General features: G+C 40.5%; 1 protein-coding gene across 7 annotated transcripts in view; it reads left to right on the forward strand.

The window, feature by feature from the left end:
- The window catches only part of LOC306959579 (membrane-associated phosphatidylinositol transfer protein 2-like), an 89,513-nt gene that overhangs the window by 44,858 nt on the left and 23,446 nt on the right, over positions 1-21,209 (forward strand). For 4 of the 7 annotated variants that reach the window (XM_079551728.1, XM_079551729.1, XM_079551727.1 and 1 more), the window contains 7 exons: positions 4,162-4,406; positions 6,596-6,785; positions 8,569-8,688; positions 10,412-10,617; positions 13,420-13,595; positions 15,907-16,077; positions 18,830-18,982. In XM_079551728.1, coding sequence (XP_079407854.1) covers positions 4,162-4,406; positions 6,596-6,785; positions 8,569-8,688; positions 10,412-10,617; positions 13,420-13,595; positions 15,907-16,077; positions 18,830-18,982 — 1,261 coding nt within the window. The remainder of the gene's footprint in view (positions 1-4,161; positions 4,407-6,595; positions 6,786-8,568; positions 8,689-10,411; positions 10,618-13,419; positions 13,596-15,906; positions 16,078-18,829; positions 18,983-21,209) is intronic. The other 3 variants (XM_079551731.1, XM_079551733.1, XM_079551732.1) reach the window with 1 other exon arrangement.

The raw sequence follows: 21,209 nt of genomic DNA on the forward strand, positions 1-21,209 counted from the left end.
AGACTCCAGTCACATGACCGACTCCAGTCACATGACTTCACTCCAGTCACATGACTTAAGTCAGGTCAGCTTAAGTCGCAGTTTTCAGGACCTGAGTTTTACTCGACCAAAGCTCCAGAAAGACTTGACTCAGGACTTGCCTTTTGTGACGAGACTTAATTCGGGCTGTGGATCAAACCAAACCAGTCTGGTATAAAAACAAAAGGTTTAGGCTCTACTGGTATAAAAACAAATAAAAGTATCGAAAGCAAGAACCGAAAAGAAATATAAAATCTTCATATTCAAATTTTGATGCTGTTGTTCATCAGAATATGAAAGAAAAAAAGTCAGACAAAAGATATTTTTTAGATGGGAAAAACAAGTGGAAAAAATTGTGGTAAATTTGTGGGGGGAAATTGTGGAAAAATTGAAAAAAAACAAACATAAAAAAACATGGAATTTGTGAAAAAAAAAAGAAAATATAGGGTAAAAATGGGGGAAATAAAAAGAAAAGAATAAAACGACTTCAGACAAATGATACAAATGCAAAAGGAAGTTAAAGGAGTAAATTAACATTATTAATATGACAGATAATTGAGTATAGATATAAAAAAATATAGTTCAGGTATTAGTATTGCAAACTAAGTACGGGTTTAAGTACCAGTATCGAAAATAAAGTAACTTTACCCGGCCTACACGTTACTCGAGTACAGTAACTCGTAATGACGGTTGTTATACTGGACCTTCCCAGCAGGCCTGAAGACTGTGCAGAGTCTTCTCTGAGCAGGGGCGACTCCGAGCATACAGGGCCCGGGGCACTGCAGGGGAACCCCCGACTCAGAAATGATCAGAATAAGCAAAAAATAAAAAAAATGTTATTGTTTACCTTCCAGACTGCAAGGAAAAGCAGCTCAGACTAGTCTTGACTTGGACTTCCTTGGGACTTGGACTTGGACTTGACTGGAGACTTTCATTTTGTGACGTCCTCCCGCCTCTGCTGTCGACCGTCGGAGGAGTGGGATTAGGAGGAGTCAGACGGGAGTTTTATTTGGTAAAGAAGGAAAGACGAGCTCCACACTGAGGATGAAAGAGGCGGAGTCTAACGGCCATTTTGAAGTCGATGTTTAACCCCTTAACTCCCACCTGAACCAAGCACATTTTCTCCAGTTTGGCTTTACCCCAATCCAAAAGCTTCTGGAAAAAAGCTGTGAAAATAGCAACAAAACTGAGACGAAAACAATGATGGAAATGTGACAAAATTGTGATAAAAATTTGACAAAAAAAAAAGACCAAAATGTAGCAAAACAATGACAAAAAGTTGATAAAAAAAATTGACGAAAAAATGAAAAAAATTTGACCAAAAATGACCAAAAAAATGACAAAAAAATGATCAAAATTTGACAAAAAAAATACAAAAATGTAGCAAAACAATGACAAAAATTTGATAAACAATTGACAAAAAATTAAAAAAAAAATGTGACAAAAAAGTGATAAAAATTTGACAAAAAATGACAAAAAAAATTACCAAAAAATGAAAAAAAAGTGACAAAATGTGATACAAAAATTGACGAAAAAATGACAAAAATGACCAAAAAAATGACAAAAAAAGTTATAAAAATGAGTTGAATACCCAACAAAAAAAGGATGGAAAAAAAATCTGATGACGTGAGGAAAAAGATCCTCTCGGTTCAGGCGGGAGTTAAGAGGTTAAAGCTGCGTTATGGAACTTTTTAAGTGCGAAACAAAACTTTTATTTGTGCATATTTAACCGTTTAGTGACCCGGTGTTCAGCATGGCGCCTTTACTTCCCATCACCGTGGCCTCCATGACGCTCCAGGATCAATTACCGTAAGAGTTTCTTGTAGGTTTTCACTAATGACCAGAAAACCTACAAAACAACTGATCCTGGAGCGTCGCCGAGGCCACTGTGATGGAAAGTTACCACCCGTACAGTCACTGGGCCACAGAAAGATAAATCACGCACAAATATCTAAGTTTTTTTTCTCTCCCATAATGCACCTTTAAAGATCATTGCTAACACTGTGGTACTTGCAGTTTCAGACTTCGACTTTAAATATGTTTCAGCGATGCCTTTGTGGAGGCTTCAGGGCTGGACTGGCCTTCGGGAGCACTGGGAAACTGAACTAACCTGGATGCAGTTACACAAGTCGTCCAGCAGGTGTTTCAGGCGCCTTTTTTCCTCCCCCGTTAGCGTTTCTTGAGTTCTGTTTTCCCAGATTATCTCGTAGATAATGAGCAATGGGCCTCTCAGATGTTACATTACTCCTTACATTACTACATATAAGTGAAAAGAGTTTTTTGTAACACCATCCAGTACCACAGAACCTCAGGCCTGGATTTTTATACATTTTAGACACATTTATGAACGAAGTGCATGTTGGGAGTTGTCAGCTTCTGGTTTCCATTGAAAGGATTTAAAATATTTTTGCCTTTATGGGACTGTTAACTCGGTTTGAGTTGTATCATGTCATTTCTAAATCTACAGTGGGAACATTGTGTTGGTTTTGTGAAGTTTATTTGTGTCGCAGTCGCAAGAGGAACCTCATCAACAGATTATTTATGTTATAAGATTATTTAAAGGAACAGGCCACAGTTTTCACATACTGAGATATGTTCTGAGTTTAGACGAGTTCATGTGTCCCTGTCTGGTCTTCACGCATGTCCTCAGTCACGTAAACACAGACGGCGTTAGCATTTAGCCTCTCCTCCTCTATAGCTCCAAACCAGGTGAAGACAGAAGCTACCAAGCTCTTCACGTTTTCACTATTTAAAGGCACAGTGCGTAACATTTTGGACTATACTGTTGCCATCAACACAAAACCTCACCTGTTTAAATCTAAAGTTCTGCTGACTCTGGTCTCCGTGGAGACGAGCTGGAGACGTCCCCACTCCTGGTAAAGTCACAGTCATGTCTTAGGAGAGCTGAGGCGCTCACGTTTGTTTGTACATTTATGAGGTATTTTGTAATCTGTCATAAAGTAAATGCTTATATTTAATTATTTGGGTAAAATCTTACACAGTGTGGCTTTAAATATGGTTACGTGAAGTGTTACACAATAAAGTATAATTACACGAGGGGGTATATATCACACTACAATGATGAGCAAACCTTCTGTTGGTCTGTAAATGCAGTAAATTAGAATAACTGCCTTGTATAAAATGTCTCTCTCAAAATGGCTGTAGTGAATGTCTTGAAATCGGCCTCTGTCTCTTTAAGAACCTCTGAGCCTTTAGACACGCCCCCTCCACACGCTGTCTGTGGCATCAGTGGGGAGGGGGTTCTGCTGAGGAGCAGTGGTTGGTTACTCGGCTGGTGACGAAAGCTCGGAGGCGTCTCCAGGAGGTGGGGGCGTTCCTAGGAGGACTCAGGCAAACCTATCCCTAAAATGGCCGCCATCAGAGTTTTTACAGATTACTCAAAAACACGTGAATGTGCCAAGGCAACACTTCAGGCATGTTTTTAATGAGGGAATGACATAATAACATGATGGAAAGCTTGAAAAAGTCCATTTTGCATAATAAATAATAATAAATCTAAGCAGATAAAAAGGGTGAAGACCAGACAGGTACACATGAACTCGTCTAAGGTAAGAACAGATCTCAGTATGGAAAAACGGTGGCCTGTTCCTTTAATAATGTTACAAATGTTCCAGCAAGTTGTAAACAATAATATTAAAGTGGTGAGGGCTCTGAGGCGTTAGCTTGTTTTAGTTCAAGGGTTTATTGTTTTACTAATGGCCTCGACAATTGCATTGAACAGGATTTTTTGAGGCTGGTCTTGACCCAAAAGTGATTTTTTGTCCTGCCAGTCCAGTCCTAGTGGCTTCAGGGTCAGGGTGAGGGTTGTCCTGGGTGAGTGTTGCCCCTGCTCCCCCCTGTGTGGTGTCCACCTCTCGGCTGATCCTGGGTCAGTGGTTCAGTGGTTCCGTGGTTAGGGCTGTAGTGTTGCCCCCCCCCGTGTGGTGTTGTCCCAGTGCAGGTGGGCGTGTCCTGTCCCGGTTCCCTCCGCTCTGTTCCACATTCTGTCATGTGACTCGTGAACCAGAGTCCTGATACGACCTGTCTGATCCTCCCTCTGTCCGCATGCTGTCCCCCCCCCCCCCCCCCGTTCGGACGACCCCCCCCCCTCACGTAAACTCACCCCGTCCTCGTGTCCCGCAGGAGAGCGCGTCCCAGCAGTGCCTGCAGCCGTCCAAGATCCACGTGCTGATCCTGGTGCTCCACGGCGGGAACATCCTGGACACGGGCGGCGGCGAGCAGAGCGGCAAACAGGCCGACGTCAACACCATCACCACGGCCTTCGACACGGTGATGAGGGTGCACTACCCCGCCGCCCTGGGCCGCATCGCCATCCGCCTGGTGCCCTGCCCGCCCATCTGCTCCGACGCCTTCAGCCTGGTCTCCAAGTAAGACTCAGCACGGCGCCGCAGTTACAGCAGGAACGGCCCTTTATGTCGATAATTATGAAAAAAGCAAAACTGAAATAATGAATAAAGCCTAATTTGACGTTTTCTTTTGTTTTTTTAAGCCAGTTATTAATGACAGACTTCACCCCATTTTAAAAGTAAATCAGGCGAGGAATTACAGTAGATTTTGAAATATTGAAAGAAACATCTAAACCACATCTAAAACACAAGGCCTGCGGGCCAGATCTGGCCTGTGAGATGATTCTATCTGGTCCACGACTTGTAGAGCACGAACAGTCAGTGTCTGCCTCCTGTGCGGAGTCAGATTTAATTTATTCAAACATTTAACAGATAAAGAGAGGAAATATTTATACATAGAGTCTGAAATGGCGCCAATACCAGTGTGTTAACAAAACAAACACAGGAACAGCTGCTAATGTCTTATGCGTGCAGTTATGCTGCGTCCACACCAAACGTGTTTGGGCGTCAAAAACGCGCCCCAAGCCCGTCGTTGGACGCTTGTTCTTACTAAAGTCAGACGCTCTGGCGTCAGCTCAGAGTCTGTTCGTCTTGGAAGTAGCTCTTGCCTGAAATAAACCTGCTACAGCTCATTGTTGATTAAAAGTCTGCAATAAACCACAGATGCGTGAAGGCTCAGTGTGTGATCGTCAGAAAGCTGCTCTATGTCGTTAGTGCATAATGCTTGTTTTCATGGGAGAAAACCGGAGCTCAATGCGAGCTAACTGAGCTAACTGAGCTAACTGAGCTAACTGGGCTAACTGGGCTAACTGAGCTAACTGGGCTAACTGAGCTAACTGAGCTAACTGAGCTAAGTGAGCTAACTGAGCTAACTGAGCTAACTGAGCTAACAGAGCTAACAGAGCTAACTGAGCTAACTGAGCTAACTGAGCTAACTGAGCTAACTGGGCTAACTGAGCTAACTGAGCTAACAAGCTGGTTTCCTCCCGGAGCTAATTGTAGATGATGTGAGTAATAAACTACAACATCAGCCCGGCTCAGTGTGTGATCCTTGTTCTTTATTGACTTTATTTGTGCATATTTCTTGTTTCCACGTGAGGACCGGAGGTTTAGCTTAGCATTAGCTTTCTCCGGTGCTAATGCTACAACAGGCTCCTCGAGGCCCAAACACATTCCCAGCGCAGATTCAGCCTCTGGAATACGTTTCCTTGTCGCCGCCTCTAATCCTGGTGTTTAGATAAAGAAACACTGATGTGTCTTTGTTAAAGTCCCAGAGCGGCTGTAGCTCCGGTTCACAATGAAGCTAAACCTCCATGACTTGTGACTTGTTTACATCTGTGGGGCCGGCAGAACATCTGCCCCGGTGGCTCAGCTACAGCGTCACTGTGGGGAAAAAGATCCTGATTGGTCGACGCTCGCAAATTTCTCCAAAAAGTTCAACATTTCCCAACTCGAGCGTCGGCCGCGCTCGACGCCCTGGAGGCGCGTGAGGCGCTGCGGGACCTCTTGACGCCCCCTCGAGGCGCGTCCTCCATGTATTTTAAATGTAAACCTGACGCTTTGGAGGCGCCGGCCGCGTTTGGTGTGGACGCACCATTATACATGTTTTTGTTTTCAGTTTGTCACAAAGGAACCAGAATCCAGAACTAGGCGGCGCCAAAATAAAAAAGTAAAGACATGTGTCCGGCAGAGGGAACGGACATAATAAGAAATCAGGATATAAACAACACATTATAGCCACGTGGATGGAAAATGGTCAGTCTGCCCCAGGACAGACTGACCATTGTGGCTACAACAGTAGTACATGAATAATGACTACAGTGTTTACAGGCTTGTAAAGTGCAATACAAGTGTAATCCGTTATTATTATTTATTAGGCTTCAGTCTTGTCACACTTTAATTTTAAAATCAAAGCTCATTATTAGTAATTATATGAAAATGTTTTATAAAATAGTATTTTCCTATTTATGTTTTATGTGTATTTTTCACCCAAATAAACACTTGTAATATTATAATACATTTGTACACAAGTAGTAAGTAATTTACAGTGGTTTACGCGGGGAAAAGGTGTGTTAAAGTACAGACAATGTCTCTTAGAAAGAAACATGTAATCAGTAAAACACAGATAATGATTAAAAGTTGTATTTAAAGTGAGTTGTGCAGCTGAAGCCGTTCCCGTGAGTGTCTGAGCGTGTCCCGTTGTGTCTCAGCCTGAGCCCCTACAGTTACGACGAGGGCTGTCTGTCCAGCAGTCAGGACCACATCCCCCTGGCCGCGCTGCCCCTGCTGGCCACCTCCTCCCCGCTGTACCAGGACGCCGTGGCCACGGTCATCGCCCGCGCCAACCAGGTGTACGGGGAGTTCATCAAGTCTCTGGACGGGGCGGCGTTCTCCGGACAGGTGCCGGGTCACTCTCTCCTTTCTGACTGATAATAATGTTCCTTCACCTGTTCTTAGCCGGTGTAGCGATTTCAAACTACCCCCCATTCACCTTACCCCCCCGGTACTTTGAAATTGATTTCAGACTACCGGGGGGTAACTTGAAATCGAACCTGAATCTGATTTCAAGTTACCCCCCCTGATTTCAGATTACCCCCGCCGCAATATGTATTGTTTGTTTGGCTGTGTTAAATAGAAAATGCCCGGATGTTAATTGCAAATAATAGCTACAACTCTCGTAACTTTTCATCTTGTAAGGTTAGCTTTAGTTCGTAAACTCCACTATCCTTAAGTTTAGGGCTACGGTAAGGTTAGCTTTAGTTCGTAAACTCCACTATCCTTAAGTTTAGGGCTAAGGTAAGGTTAGCTTTAGTTCGTAAACTCCACTATCCTTAAGGTTAGGGCTAAGGTAAGGTTAGCTTTAGTTCGTAAACTCCATTATCCTTAAGGTTAGGGCTAAGGTAAGGTTAGCTTTAGTTCGTAAACGCCACTATCCTTAAGTTTAGGGCTAAGGTAAGGTTAGCTTTAGTTCGTAAACTCCACTATCCTTAAGTTTAGGGCTAAGGTAAGGTTAGCTTTAGTTCGTAAACTCCACTATCCTTAAAGTTAGGGCTAAGGTAAGGTTAGCTTTAGTTCGTAAACTCCACAATCCTTAAGTTTAGGGCTAAGGTAAGGTTAGCTTTAGTTCATAAACTCCACAATCCTTAAGTTTAGGGCTAAGGTAAGGTTAGCTTTAGTTCGTAAACTCCACTATCCTTAAGGTTAGGGCTAAGGTAAGGTTAGCTTTAGTTCGTAAACTCCACTATCCTTAAGTTTAGGGCTAAGGTAAGGTTAGCTTTAGTTCGTAAACTCCTCTATCCTTAAAGTTAGGGCTAAGGTAAGGTTAGCTTTAGTTCGTAAACTCCACTATCCTTAAGGTTAGGGCTAAGGTAAGGTTAGCTTTAGTTCGTAAACTCCACTATCCTTAAGTTTCGGGCTAAGGTAAGGTTAGCTTTAGTTCGTAAACTCCACTATCCTTAAGGTTAGGGCTAAGGTAAGGTTAGCTTTAGTTCGTAAACTCCACTATCCTTAAGGTTAGGGCTAAGGTAAGGTTAGCTTTAGTTCGTAAACTCCACAATCCTAAAGGTTAGGGCTAAGGTAAGGTTAGCTTTAGTTCGTAAACTCCACTATCCTTAAGGTTAGGGCTAAGGTAAGGTTAGCTTTAGCTCGTAAACTCCACTATCCTTAAGTTTAGGGCTAAGGTAAGGTTAGCTTTAGTTCGTAAACTCCACTATCCTTAAGTTTCGGGCTAAGGTAAGGTTAGCTTTAGTTCGTAAACTCCACTATCCTTAAGGTTAGGGCTAAGGTAAGGTTAGCTTTAGTTCGTAAACTCCACTATCCTTAAGTTTCGGGCTAAGGTAAGGTTAGCTTTAGTTCGTAAACTCCACTATCCTTAAGGTTAGGGCTAAGGTAAGGTTAGCTTTAGTTCGTAAACTCCACTATCCTTAAGGTTACGGCTCCAACCGCGGTTCCTGTAAGGTATTTTATGGATGAAGAAAGCGGTTGAGAGGGGGGTAATCTGAAATCGGGGGGGGGGTGGCTCGAAATCGCGTTCATCTTACCCCCGGGGTTAACTTGAAACTGATTTCAAATTACCGGGGGGTAGCCTGAAATGGGGGGTAGTTTAAAACCTTTACACCGGGTCAGTTAGAAACCCTGGCCCAGTCTCTGACCCCTCCCTGTCTGATGCTGTTGGTTTCCCCAGGTGTGTCTGGTCGGGGACTGTGTCGGGGGGATCCTGGGCTTCGACGCCCTGTGCAGCAGTAACCAGCCGGTGAACGAGAGCCAGAACAGTAGCCGGCGCGGCAGTGTGATCAGCGTACAGGTGGGAGGCCACTTTAACCTCTTAACCCCCACCTGAACCTGCACCTACGGGAACCGCCCTCTCTACTGTCTGTAGCGTCAAAAGCCATAATAACACAATTAAAAAAGCAACAAAAAGAGACGAAAACACGACAGAAATTAAAAAGTTAAAATCAGTTTTGTGGGTCTTAGCTTTCAAATGAGGTGAACTCAGATAAAACTCCATACTGATTTCGATACTGCAGTAGGGATGGGCGGATCGATACCAAAGTGAGTATCGCTATTGGGCAAAAAGTATCGATACTAATTTGCATATGTAAAAAGAAGGCGGGGCAGCGATTATCAACACAAAAGGATGATTTATTTCTTTGTTCTGAGCCAAAACATTCCACAACAGCAAAGGATTGAACTGAGCCAGGCATAATATAGTTTTAATTGACCAGTTAATTATATAAAATAACCAGTTTTAGAGATGTATATTGATTGAAATACATTCACCCATATGAAATCACCAGTATCGGTATCAGTATCGACAAAAATGACCTTAAAAGTGTCGGTATCGTATTGATTCCAAAAAATGTGGTATCGCCCATACCTATACTACAGCAACAACAAAAATCTCCGTCTTTTATATATGATATATGCTGCAAAACACTCAACTCAATTAGTTTATTTGGTGTGGTGTTTAGTTCATTTATTTAATATGGTTAAAGGGATATTTCAGGATGTTTGACATAGGGCCTCATTTCCTTGTTATCCAGAGTGTTGCTGATTTCTGGAGATATATTTTTTTTTGTAGTTCATGCAGTTCTTCTCATATTTGAAGAGTTTCGTGGTGCTAGGCTAGTGCTAGGCTAGTGCATTTCTATGGTATCAGCTAGCCTGCATTAAAAACAGTGTGACCCGCTCCACAGAGCACCTGAGGCAAATCACTTATAACACCAGACTAACCATATAAATGTTTGTGTCCATAGAATCATTTAATCATAACTTATATTTGAGCAGCATCAGCTTCGTGGTTGTATAAGCTACGCAGCGGCGGAGTGATCTGCTAGAAAATAGTCCCTCAAAATGCGATCGTTCATGTGATGCAGGTCAGTTATTTTCCAGACATGATTCTACGGACACAGACATTTATATGGTTAGTCTGGTGTTATAAGTGATTTGCCTCAGGTGCTCTGTGGAGCGGGTCACACTGTTTTTAATGCAGGCTAGCTGATACCATAGACATGCACTAGCCTAGCACTAGCCTAGCGCCGCCAAACTCTTCAAATATAAGAACTACACATGTATCTACACAGTTGTCATTGATATAAGAGAAAGAAGAGAAAAGCGGCTTCATATCCAACACTAACTGATCCTGATGTAAAACGAATGGCTGCGGCTAGGCTAAGCTAAGCCATTGAAATGAATAGGCCGGCTAAGCTAATTCCGCTAAGCTAAAGGAAAGCCTGTTCCTTTCAGCATGCCCGGGCGGCAGCAGTCTAGCCCAGGTTTCGATAACGGATGCATTTAGTTTTAGAACTTTATTCTGGGTTTTAGTAAAGCTAGGGTTAGGGTTAGCTGCTTGTAACATATCATTGCTAAGGGACCTAAAAGAACGGTTTTAAGCCACATTTATGCCTCAGATGATGACTTTACAGGACACTGGTGACACATCCAAGCTACTAATTATCTACTGATCACAAGAGACCTTCTGTAAGTCCAAAACATGGAGCTAAACCTGGGCCGGTTTGTGCCTGCAGGACCAGGACCTGCTGTCTCCCGGCATCATCGTGAACTGCGGCTCGTCCTCCCCGACACTAGAGGGCAGCAGACACCTGAGCCGCAGTAACATCGACATCCCCCAAGCCGGGACCGGGGAGGAGAAGAGGCCCCTGACTCGCAAACGGAGCGACTCGTCCACGTACGAGCTGGACACCATCAAACAGCACCAGGCCTTCCTGTCCAGGTAACGTCCTCCAGGAGCGAGTCGGCCCCGGGGAGGTGACGGACCACGTTATTCTGCACGTATTTATTATTAACAACAGTGGATTTATGGCAAACTATTAATAAAGTTATATTTTAGCTCTGCTGCTCTGATCGCCTGAGCAAATGAGGAGGAACAGTGCCCTCTGCTGGCATTAAGGACTTGACTTGAGTCGCAATTTTCGGGACTTGAGACTTCTGACTCGAGACTTAAAGCAGTACTAAGTAACTCTTCCCCCTAGAGGCCATAAGCGCAACTGCGGGTGTAGCAGCAAGTTACGATTTTTTAACTTATTGTCTTGGAGAGTAAATACTGACAGGAAAGGCGAAGGGAGAGAGGGTTACTGTGCATCCAATTATACAATAGAAATATTTTTTTTCACTCAAACTTGGCTGTAAATACTGTTTAAAGTGACGCTAGCCCGCAGTTAGCTTTGCCCGTTAGCATGTTAGCTTCTTCTTCGTGATTCCATTAGTGTGTATTGCTTTCTCCGGACCGGTGGCAGTCAAGTTGCAAACATGGTTTTCTGGCTAGAGACACCAGGGGGCGATGAAAGACCCTCCAATCAGCCCATAAACACTTGTATCACCCCCCACAGGGACTACGGGGAGGACTTATTAAGGCAAACACGTTACTTAGTACTGCTTTAACTTGGACTTGAGGCCAATGACTCGCTGTGACTTTATATTTATTATATATTTGAGTGAAACTGTCGAAAGATCAGGATTCATTTCGTAAAAGCGGCGCATCTGTGTTTACATTATGTTAATCAGCCTCATGTGTTCGGTTTCCCCACGGAGCGCCTGATCAATACAGCGCAAAAAGGCCGGAGGAAATACCACGAGTTTCTTTGGTGCATTAAAAGTTTTCTAAAGACAGTGAAGAGGTGGAGATTCACGGACAGGAGAACGTTTGAAACAATGGGCTGGACCTACAGCGCAGACGGAGCCTCCAGAACCACCATGTCAGAGCTGATTAATCAACAGGAATCTTGGGGCTTTTCCATGTTTTAAGGCGTTAACACAACGTTTACAGCATTAGTGGTTATTTTCTGCATCCGCACACAGCCCAGTGACAGCGGGACTGAAGGCTACGCGGAGTCTACTTTGAGCAGGGGCGAATCTGAGTATACAGGGGCTGGGGCATTACAGGGGAACCACTGACAGAAAAACTGCCAGAGACCAATAAAAATAATATTATATTATTTTATATTTATGTTTCAGACTGCAGGGAAAAGCAGCGCATGTTTAAAAGACTCTGTTTCCATTTTTTGTAAGTCGGGCCCCCCTGTCCTGATAATTTTGCACATAGACTGGAGCATTTGAAATATATATATTTTGAGTTTTGTGGTGATTAAATATTAATTAGACTTTAAATCCAAATTTTCCAAGATCCAAGATTTTAGCCAAATTGCACTTATTATTATTTTCAAGATTAAACACATTTTGAAAAGTAGACACCAGTGGTTTCGCTCGGAATAATTTCTCTCCTTCATTTTGACGGAAAGGTTTGAAAAAAATCCGTCATGAGCTATTTTTATCCTTCATTAATTAATCTCTCATTATAAGCATTTTAAAAAAAAGAAATAAATGTGTATATATATAGGCTGCATATTATGTGCATATATACAATGTTTACCGGTTCACATCACTGCACTACGCGCCGCCGCTACGCACACGTGGGAGAGAAAGAGAGAGAGAGGGGGAAATAGATGAGCTCGTTCTGAGACGTACGTGAGAAGAGCAGCTCCAGATGGGAAGGATATTATTAGCCTTTAACCGCGTTTGCATCGTGGTTTTCTTCCCCATGTTGTTGTTAGCGCCCGGGTCAGGAAAGTTAGCGAGCAAGGCAGTGATACAACTTGTAAGAGCTCATCCAAGACAAGACGCGGTGTGAAACTTTTGAGAGAGAGAGAGAGAGAGAGAGAGCCCCGCGCGCCATGAAAAACAGCAGAGCTGCGTCTTTTTTTTTCCGTGACGGCTTGATTTTCAATCCTTCAAAATGACGGACGGCCTTTGAAATTTTCCGTCAAAGTAAGAAATATTCCGTAAATGACGGAGAATTTTCGGTTAATGTAACCTCTGGTAGACACGCTGGCGTTTGTGACTTGAGGCGACTTGCCGGCTAAAACAAGACTTGACTTGACTTGACTTGACAAAAGCTATGACTTGACTTGACTTGACTTGACCCCATGACCAACTGACTTGGACTTACTTGGGACTTGGACCTTCACGACTTGGACTTGACTGGAGACTTGCATTTAGTGACTTACTCCCACCTCTGAGGATAACTACCTTAGACTGTAGTTCTAAAACTGTGCCAAAAGGCTGTAGTCCATTCTTCATTCTATGATAAACTGCATGAACCAACGTTTGTATAACTTGGGGTGTTTTCGAGACCCCTTCATTATTTTTAGCGGGCTGTTCTTCTAAACCCTGCCGTGGTCTCCTGCAGCCTCCACTGTGTGAAGTGAAATAATAACTCTGATGTTCTTCTAAACCCTGCCGTGGTCTCCTGCAGCCTCCACTGCGTGAAGTGAAATAATAACTCTGATGTTCTTCTAAACCCTGCCGTGGTCTCCTGCAGCCTCCACTGCGTGAAGTGAAATAATAACTCTGATGTTCTTCTAAACCCTGCCGTGGTCTCCTGCAGCCTCCACTGTGTGAAGTGAAATAATAACTCTGATGTTCTTCTAAACCCTGCCGTGGTCTCCTGCAGCCTCCACTGTGTGAAGTAAAATAATAACTCTGATGTTCTTCTGAACCCTGCCGTGGTCTCCTGCAGCCTCCACTGCAGCGTCCTGCGCAGCGACACGGTGTCTCGCCGCTCCAGCAGCTCCATCATGCTGGACGGAGTCGCTCTGGGGAAGCTGGACTTCGAGGTCACGGACTTCTTCCTGTTCGGATCTCCTCTGGGGCTGGTGCTGGCGCTCAGGAAGACGGTCATTCCTATGCTGGACGGTAAGCCCTGTGGAGAGACGGACTGGACCAGACTGGGGTTAGGGTTCGCTTTGGGGAATATCGAAGTCTTTGTGTGACTCTTACGTTTAGGCGAGACACGGCGGGGAAAGGATCGATTTTTCACAAAAAGGTCGAAGTGCAGTTTTTTAGCTCGTTTCCTCTTTAACCCCTTAACTCCCACCTGAACCGAGCACATTTTCTCCAGTTTGGCTTTACCCCAGTCCAAAAGCTTCTGGAAAAAAGGTGAGAAAATAGCGAGAGAACTGAGACAAAAACAATGATGAAGAACAAAAACAACAAACAACAAAAAAAGGACAAAAAACTGATGAAAAATGGAATAAAAATGTATAAAAAATTATGAAAAAGTGGCAAAAATGTCACAAAAAATTGACAAAAAATGATGAAAAAATGATGAAAAAATGATGAAAAAGTGGCAAAAATGTGACAAAGATTTGACAAAAAATCGACCAAAAAAAAAGAAAAAAGGACAAAAAAATGACGAAAAAATGACAAAAATGTGACAAAAAAGTGAGAAAACTTAGACAAAAACTGACAAAAAAGGACAAAAAATTGGCAAAAAAAATATGAAAAAATGACAAAAATGTGACAAAAAAGTGAGAAAACTTTGACAAAAAACGGAAGAAAAATTGACAAAAAATGATGAAAAAATTATTAAAAATGGACAGAAATTTGACAACAAAAGGACAAATGTGCTAAAAAGTGACAACTAATGTACAAAAAAGTTACACAATTTAGTTGAAACCCCCCCAAAAAATGATGGAAAAAAAAATCTGATGACAAAAGTTCCATTTAGATGAGTTTTGTAGATCTTAGCTTTCAAATGAGGTGTTACACTGGCCTATTTTAGAGCGAAACTATTTAGAACACGGCCTAAAGCTTGATCCAAAGAGGGAGTCGCTGCTGTCATGTTGGATCTGTACTCTTTTTCATTAATTTTTTATCCATAAATAAACTATATGTCGAATATTGTGTCTTGCCGTCCCTCCTCGTACTGTGATTGGTCCCAAATCCCTGCTAAAATTTCGGCCAGGGTCCCCAAGCTTCTTTTTTTCCCAGTATTCACCTGCAGTGTCTCGCCTTAAAGAAGGTCTCAGCTTTTTGGAGATTTTAAGCATTTATAATGTTGGATCCAGAATCCGTATTTGAGAAAAGACATTTTCAGTGAATCCAGTAAAGACAGTAAACGTGCCGCCCTCTACAGGTCATAGCTTGTATCACAGACTGCTCGCTGTTACGTGGTCCAGCTTTGACCCGTGTTGTAACTGTGAAAATGGCAACAAAACTGAGACAAAAACAATGATGGAAATGTGACAAAAAAGTGAGAAAACATTGACAAAAAAGTGACGAAAAATGGATGAAAAAGTGGCACAAATTTCACAAAAAATGTCACAAGAAATTGACAAAAAATTGACGAAAAAATGACAAAAATGTGACAAAAAAATTACCAAAATTTTATAAAAAATGTGACAAAAAAATGACAAAAATGTGATAAAAGTTTGACCAAAAAATGACAAAAAATGTGACAAAATGTGACAAAAACTAACAAAAATGTGATAAAAATTTGACCAAAAAAATAACAACAATTTGACAAAAAAATTACACAAATTCGACAAAAAAAATGACAAAAAATGTGACAAAATGTGACAAAAAAATAACAAAAATGTGATAAAAATTTGATAAAAATTTGACAAAAAAAATTACAAAAATTTGACTAAAAAAAACGACAAAAATTTGACAAAAAATAAAAATTGGATAAAAATTTGCCCAAAAAAAAGACAAAAAATGTGACAAAATGTGACAAAAAATGACAAATATTTGATAAAAATTCGACAAAAAAATTGCAAAAATGTGACAAAAAAAATGACAAAAAATGTGACAAAATGTGACAAAAATAACAAAAATGTGATAAAAATTTGACACAAAAATTACAAAATGTGATAAAAAATGTGACAAAAAAATGACAAAAAAATGACCAAAAAAATGACAAAAAATGTGACAAAATGTGACAAAAAATGACCAAAATTTGATAAAAATTCAACAAAAAAATTGCAAAAATGTGACAAAAAAATGACAAAAAATGTGACAAAATGTGACAAAAAAATAACAAAAATGTGATAAAAATTTGACACAAAAATTACAAAATGTGATAAAAAAATTGACAAAAAAAGTACAAAAAAATGACCAAAAAAATGACAAAAAATGTGACAAAAATGTGAAAAATGTGACAAAAATGAAAATGTGTTGTAACTTGTGCTCCTGTAACCGCTCATGTCCCGCTCGCTCTGCGCAGTGGCCCAGCTCCGGCCGGCCTGTCAGCAGGTCTACAACCTGTTCCACCCGGCCGACCCCTCCGCCTCCCGCCTGGAGCCTCTGCTGGAGAAGAAGTTCCACCTGCTGCCCCCGTTCAACGTGCCCCGCTACCAGCGCTTCCCCCTGGGGGACGGCAACTCCGCTCTGCTGGGTAAGTCAAGGCGAGCGCCCGGGAGAACAGGTGACAGGCCCGGGACCACCTGTTCTTCTCTGAAACAGGCGGTCGGACCACCTCTCTGAAACAGGGTCCACTCCAGAGGAAGAACACTATAGACGGTCTCTGAAAGCCCAGTACATGACCACACCCCTTTGTCAGCATCACTCATGTGGATGTTACCCCTGACCCCCTCCGTAACCAAGAACATCTTCTCCAGTTCGACTTTACCCAAATCTTAAAGCTTCTCGCCCTGGAGGTTTACAGCCTATAGGCCAGAGCAGCGCCCATTTGAAAGACCTACGAAACTCATCTAAGCGTCCTCCTTGTTTTGTTTTAATCGATGGTGTGCCACAAGGCTCAATTCTTGGACCAGTTGTTTTTGTACTTGCTGCCTTTGGGATCCATATGTAAAATATATGGCATTCAGACGACAAATGTATCGTCCTCTCAGTGTCAGCTCACCACACGTTTGCATCAATGTCTTCAGGGAGTGCAGGACTGGATGGACTGGAGGACAAAACAGAGATGTTTTTGGCGACGTCAGTCTCAGTTAACCCCTTACCCCAGTCCAAAAGCTTCTGGAAAAAGCTGTGAAAATAGCAACAAAACTGAGACAAAAACAATGATGGCAATGTGACAAAAAAGTGAGAAAAAATTGATGAAAAAGTGTCAAAAATGTCACAAGAAATTGACAAAAAATTGACGATAAAATTACAATAACGACCAAAATGTGACAAAATGTGACAAAAAATTCACAAAAATGTGACTAAAAAGTGACGAAAAATTGATGAAAAAGTGGCAAAAATGTCACAAAAATGTCACAAGAAATTGACAAAAAATTGACGGAAAAAATGACCAAAATGGGACAAAAAGTTGATAAAAATTCGACAAAAAAAATGCACAAATGTGACAAAAAATGACCAAAATTTGATTTAAAAAATTTGACCAAAAAATTACAAAAAAGTGATGAAAAATTTATGAAAAATGTGACAATTTTTTTTTACAAAAATATGACAAAAATGTGATAAAAAATCGACAAAAAAATGGCCAAAATTTGATTAAAAAATGATGAAAAAAATGTGACAAAAATGTGATAAAAAAATAAAAATAAAAAATGACAAAAATGTTACAAAAATGAGTTGAACGCCCAACAAAAAAATGATGGAAAACAAATCTGATGACGTGAGGAAAAAGATCCTCTCGGTTCAGGCGGGAGTTAAGAGGTTAAAGGCCCGTATCTGAATCAAATCCATTTTCCCGCTTCCAGTAGAAACATATATATTTATATTATCATTAAATTAAAATCACACAGCCTAAGGCCAGACCAAATCCACTCATTTAGATTTTATCTCTTAATTCAAGTAGATTTAAGTCATTTCTTAGTATTCTTAGAGTATTCTTTTAGGATTATAGCCTAAAAGGGTGCTCTGCTAAGACATTTTAAGGAATTGACAGTATTTTTCACATTTCTAGAGCACTTTAACAGGCATTTCATCTCTGATATGGGTCATAATATTTCTCAAAATCATCTCGAGGGCCAGAGTTTGATGATGGACGGCCGGTTGACAAAAAAAAAAGACTAAAATGTGACCAAAAAATGACAAAAATTTGATAAAAAATGTATGAAAAAGTGGCAAAAATGTCACAAGAAATTGACATAAAATGGAAGAAAAAATGACAAAAATATGACAAAAAAATGACAAAAAATGACAAAATATTGATAAAAAAATTGACGAAAAATGACAAAAATGTGTCAAAAAAATGACAAAAAATTGATTAAAAAATTACCAAAAAATTACAAAAAATGTGATACAAAAATTTACGAAAAAATGACAAAAATGTAACAAAAATGACAAAAAAGTTATAAAAATGAGTTGAATACCCAACAAAAAAAATGATGGAAAACAAATCTTATGATCTTTAGATTTTATCTCTTAATTCAAGTAGATTTAAGTCATTTCTTAGTATTCTTTGAGTATTCTTTTAGGATTATGGTCTAAAAGGGTGCTCTGCTAAGACATTTTAAGGAATTGACAGTATTTTTCACATTTCTAGAGCACTTTAACAGGCATTTCATCTCTGATTTGGGTCATAATATTTCTCAAAATCATCTTGAGGGCCAGAGTTTGATGATGGACGTTGCCCCCCCCCGCTTTCAAATGAGCCGTTACGCTGGCCTATAAGCTGTAAACTCTCAGGTCATGAAGCTTTCAGAGTTGGGTGAAGCCGAAACTGGAGAAAACGTGCTTGGTTCAGGCGGTTGTTCGCAGGTTAAAGGGGACATATCATGCAAAATCCACTTTTCTGATCTTTTAACAATGTTATGACGTACCTGCCGTAGCATTTCACCTTTTAACGTGTTTCTTCTCCTCCTGCTGAAGCTCCAATCTGTATTTCCTTCACATTTTTTAAAGCCCATTATCCATCTCTGGACCCTTCCTAAGGTGTTCTGGGCTCAAAGTGTGGATTTGTCACAGATTTGTCAGCATGCTTTTTAGCTTCGTGCAAGATATGTCTGCTTTAAAAGAGTCCGTGTTGGGTTAAATGTTGATTTTATATTGCAATAACGGCCGGAAAGTAGCATTTTCTTCCCAAACACGCCCTAATATAAAATCCTCTCCTGATCGATCACTGGCATTGCGTCATCTTTGTCCCTTCTTCATGAGTTCTTGTGTCTCCCTCGCCCCCCACCCCTGTCCCCGGATCTTTCCCCCCCCCCCCTGACCCCGTCCCATGCTGCTCGTAGTGGAGACAGTGCAGAGCCACGCGCCCCTGCTGCTGGACAGTGGACCGTCCTTGTCCCTGCGCTGTCCAGAGACCATCAGTGAGACGTGCATCCCCGTGCCCGTGCTCAACTGGCAGGACGGCTTCCTCCGGGCCACGCCCACCACCCCGGACTGTGTGTACCCCCCCCCATTGACCCCCCACACCCCCCTCAGTGTCGGGCATGCTTGGGGTTCAGTGTTGTCTTGTTTTGACCGTTTGTATTCCCATGGCTCTGGAGAACATGCAGGGTCACAGATGAGTCACACTGGATTATTGGATTTACTCAGAGAATTAATGATCCGCCCGATTTTAGCCCAATGTCAAAAGAAAAACCATCTGGATACGTTTATATTAAAACCCCTTAACTCCCACCTGAACTGAGCACTTTTTCTCCAGTTTGGCTTTACCCCAGTCCAAAAGCTTCTGGAAAAAAGGTGAGAAAATAGCGGCAAAACTGAGACGAAAACAATGATGAAGATGTGAGAAAAAAGTGAGAAAACTTAGACCAAAAAAGTGACGAAAAAATGACCAAAAATGACCAAAAAAATGACCAAAAAATGACCAAAAAAATGACAAAAAAAGGACCAAAAAAATGACAAAATATGACAAAAAATTGATTTAAAAAAACGACAAAAAATGACAAAAAAATGACAAAAAAATGACAAAAAAATGACAAAAAAACAAAAAAATGACAAAAAACACACAAAAAAATGAGAAAAAAATTGAGAAAAAAATTGAGAAAAAAAGACAAAAAATTTGATAAAAAATGATTTGAAAAATGATCTGAAAAAATAACAAAAAAAAGACAAAAAATGACAAAAAAATGACAAAAAAATGACAAAAAAATTGACAAAAAACACACAAAAAATTGACAAAAAAATTGACAAAAAAAATGACAAAAAAAATGACAAAAAAAGACAAAATAAGACCAAAAAAAATGACAAAAAAATTGACAAAAATGTGATAAAAAATGATTTGAAAAATGATCTGAAAAAATAACAAAAAATGACAAAAAAAAAAGACAAAAATGTGACGAAAAAATGACAAAAAATTGATTTAAAAAAATGACAAAAAAGTTACAAAATGAGTTGAATACCCCCCCCCCCAAAAAAAGATGGAAAAGAAATCTGATGACGTGAGGAAAAAGATCCATTTAGATGAGTTTTGTAGGTCTCAGCTTTCAAATGAGGCGTTACACTGGCCTACAGGATTTGGGTAAAGCTGAACTGGAGAAAATGCTCTCGGTTCAGGCGGGAGTTAAGAGGTTCATAGTAACAAATATACTGAGGTGGTGGCGCGTCGTGCTCTGCTGTTCCCGGGCCGTGGGAATCCTCAAAGCCAGAGGTGTGGACACGAGTCAGGCGGGACGGGACGAGACTTCACAAACACAATAACTCTCTGTCTCTGTCCCGTCCAAAAGAAACATTCAGCAGGTGTTTGTGAAGGCTCTCAGTCATCCAGGGATCATCCATCACTGCAGAGATTTTAGAATGTGGATGATGGGACTGGGTTATTTTTAGGGCTGGGTACAAAAAAACTAATATAAAATCTTTATGTCCGAGTTTTGATGCTGTTGGTCATCAAAATAAAATAAAAATAAAATAAAAAAAAGTGAAAGGCAAGTTGGAAAAATGAAAAATGTGGAGAAAACAAGTGGAATTTTTTTTTTTCAAAATTGGGGAAAAATTAGAACAATTGGGGGAAAAACACTTTTTTTTTGTGAAAAAAAAAATTGTTGAAAATGTGGGAAATAAGAAAAAAGTTTCTGATGATACAAATGCTGAAGAAATGAAAGGGAAGGAAAATGTAAAAGAAAAAAAGTTGGAAAAAATGAAAAAAAGTAGAAAAATGTGAGGAAAACAAGTGGATTTTTTTTTTAATTGGGAAAAAAATTGAAATTTTTTGGGAAAAACACTTTTTGGTGAAAAAAAGGATAAAAATGGGTGAAATAAGAAAAAAAATAATTAAAGGAAGTTTCTGATGATACAAATGCTAAAGAAATGAAAGGGAAGGAAAATGTAAAGGGAAAAAAAGTTGGAAAAAATGAAAAAAGCAGAAAAATGTGAGGAAAACAAGTGGATTTTTTTTTTTTTAATTGGGGAAAATTTAGAACAATTGGGGGAAAATGTGGGAAATAAGAAAAAAGTTTCTGTTTTCTTAAATGCTAAAGAAATGAAAGGGAAGGAAAAGGAAAAGAAATAAATTAACATTATTAATCTAATGGTTCTATGTGACGATATATAATTTAATATAGGTATCGGAAAAAAGTATTGTTAAAATACCGGTATCAGAAAAAAAAATCAGTACCCAGCCCTAGTTATTTTTGTTTTTCCCTTTAAACTGGAAAGACAAAGAATCTC

Source organism: Gobius niger (assembly GCF_951799975.1).
Source record: "Gobius niger genome assembly, chromosome: 1".
NCBI classification, from domain to species: Eukaryota; Metazoa; Chordata; class Actinopteri; order Gobiiformes; family Gobiidae; genus Gobius; species Gobius niger.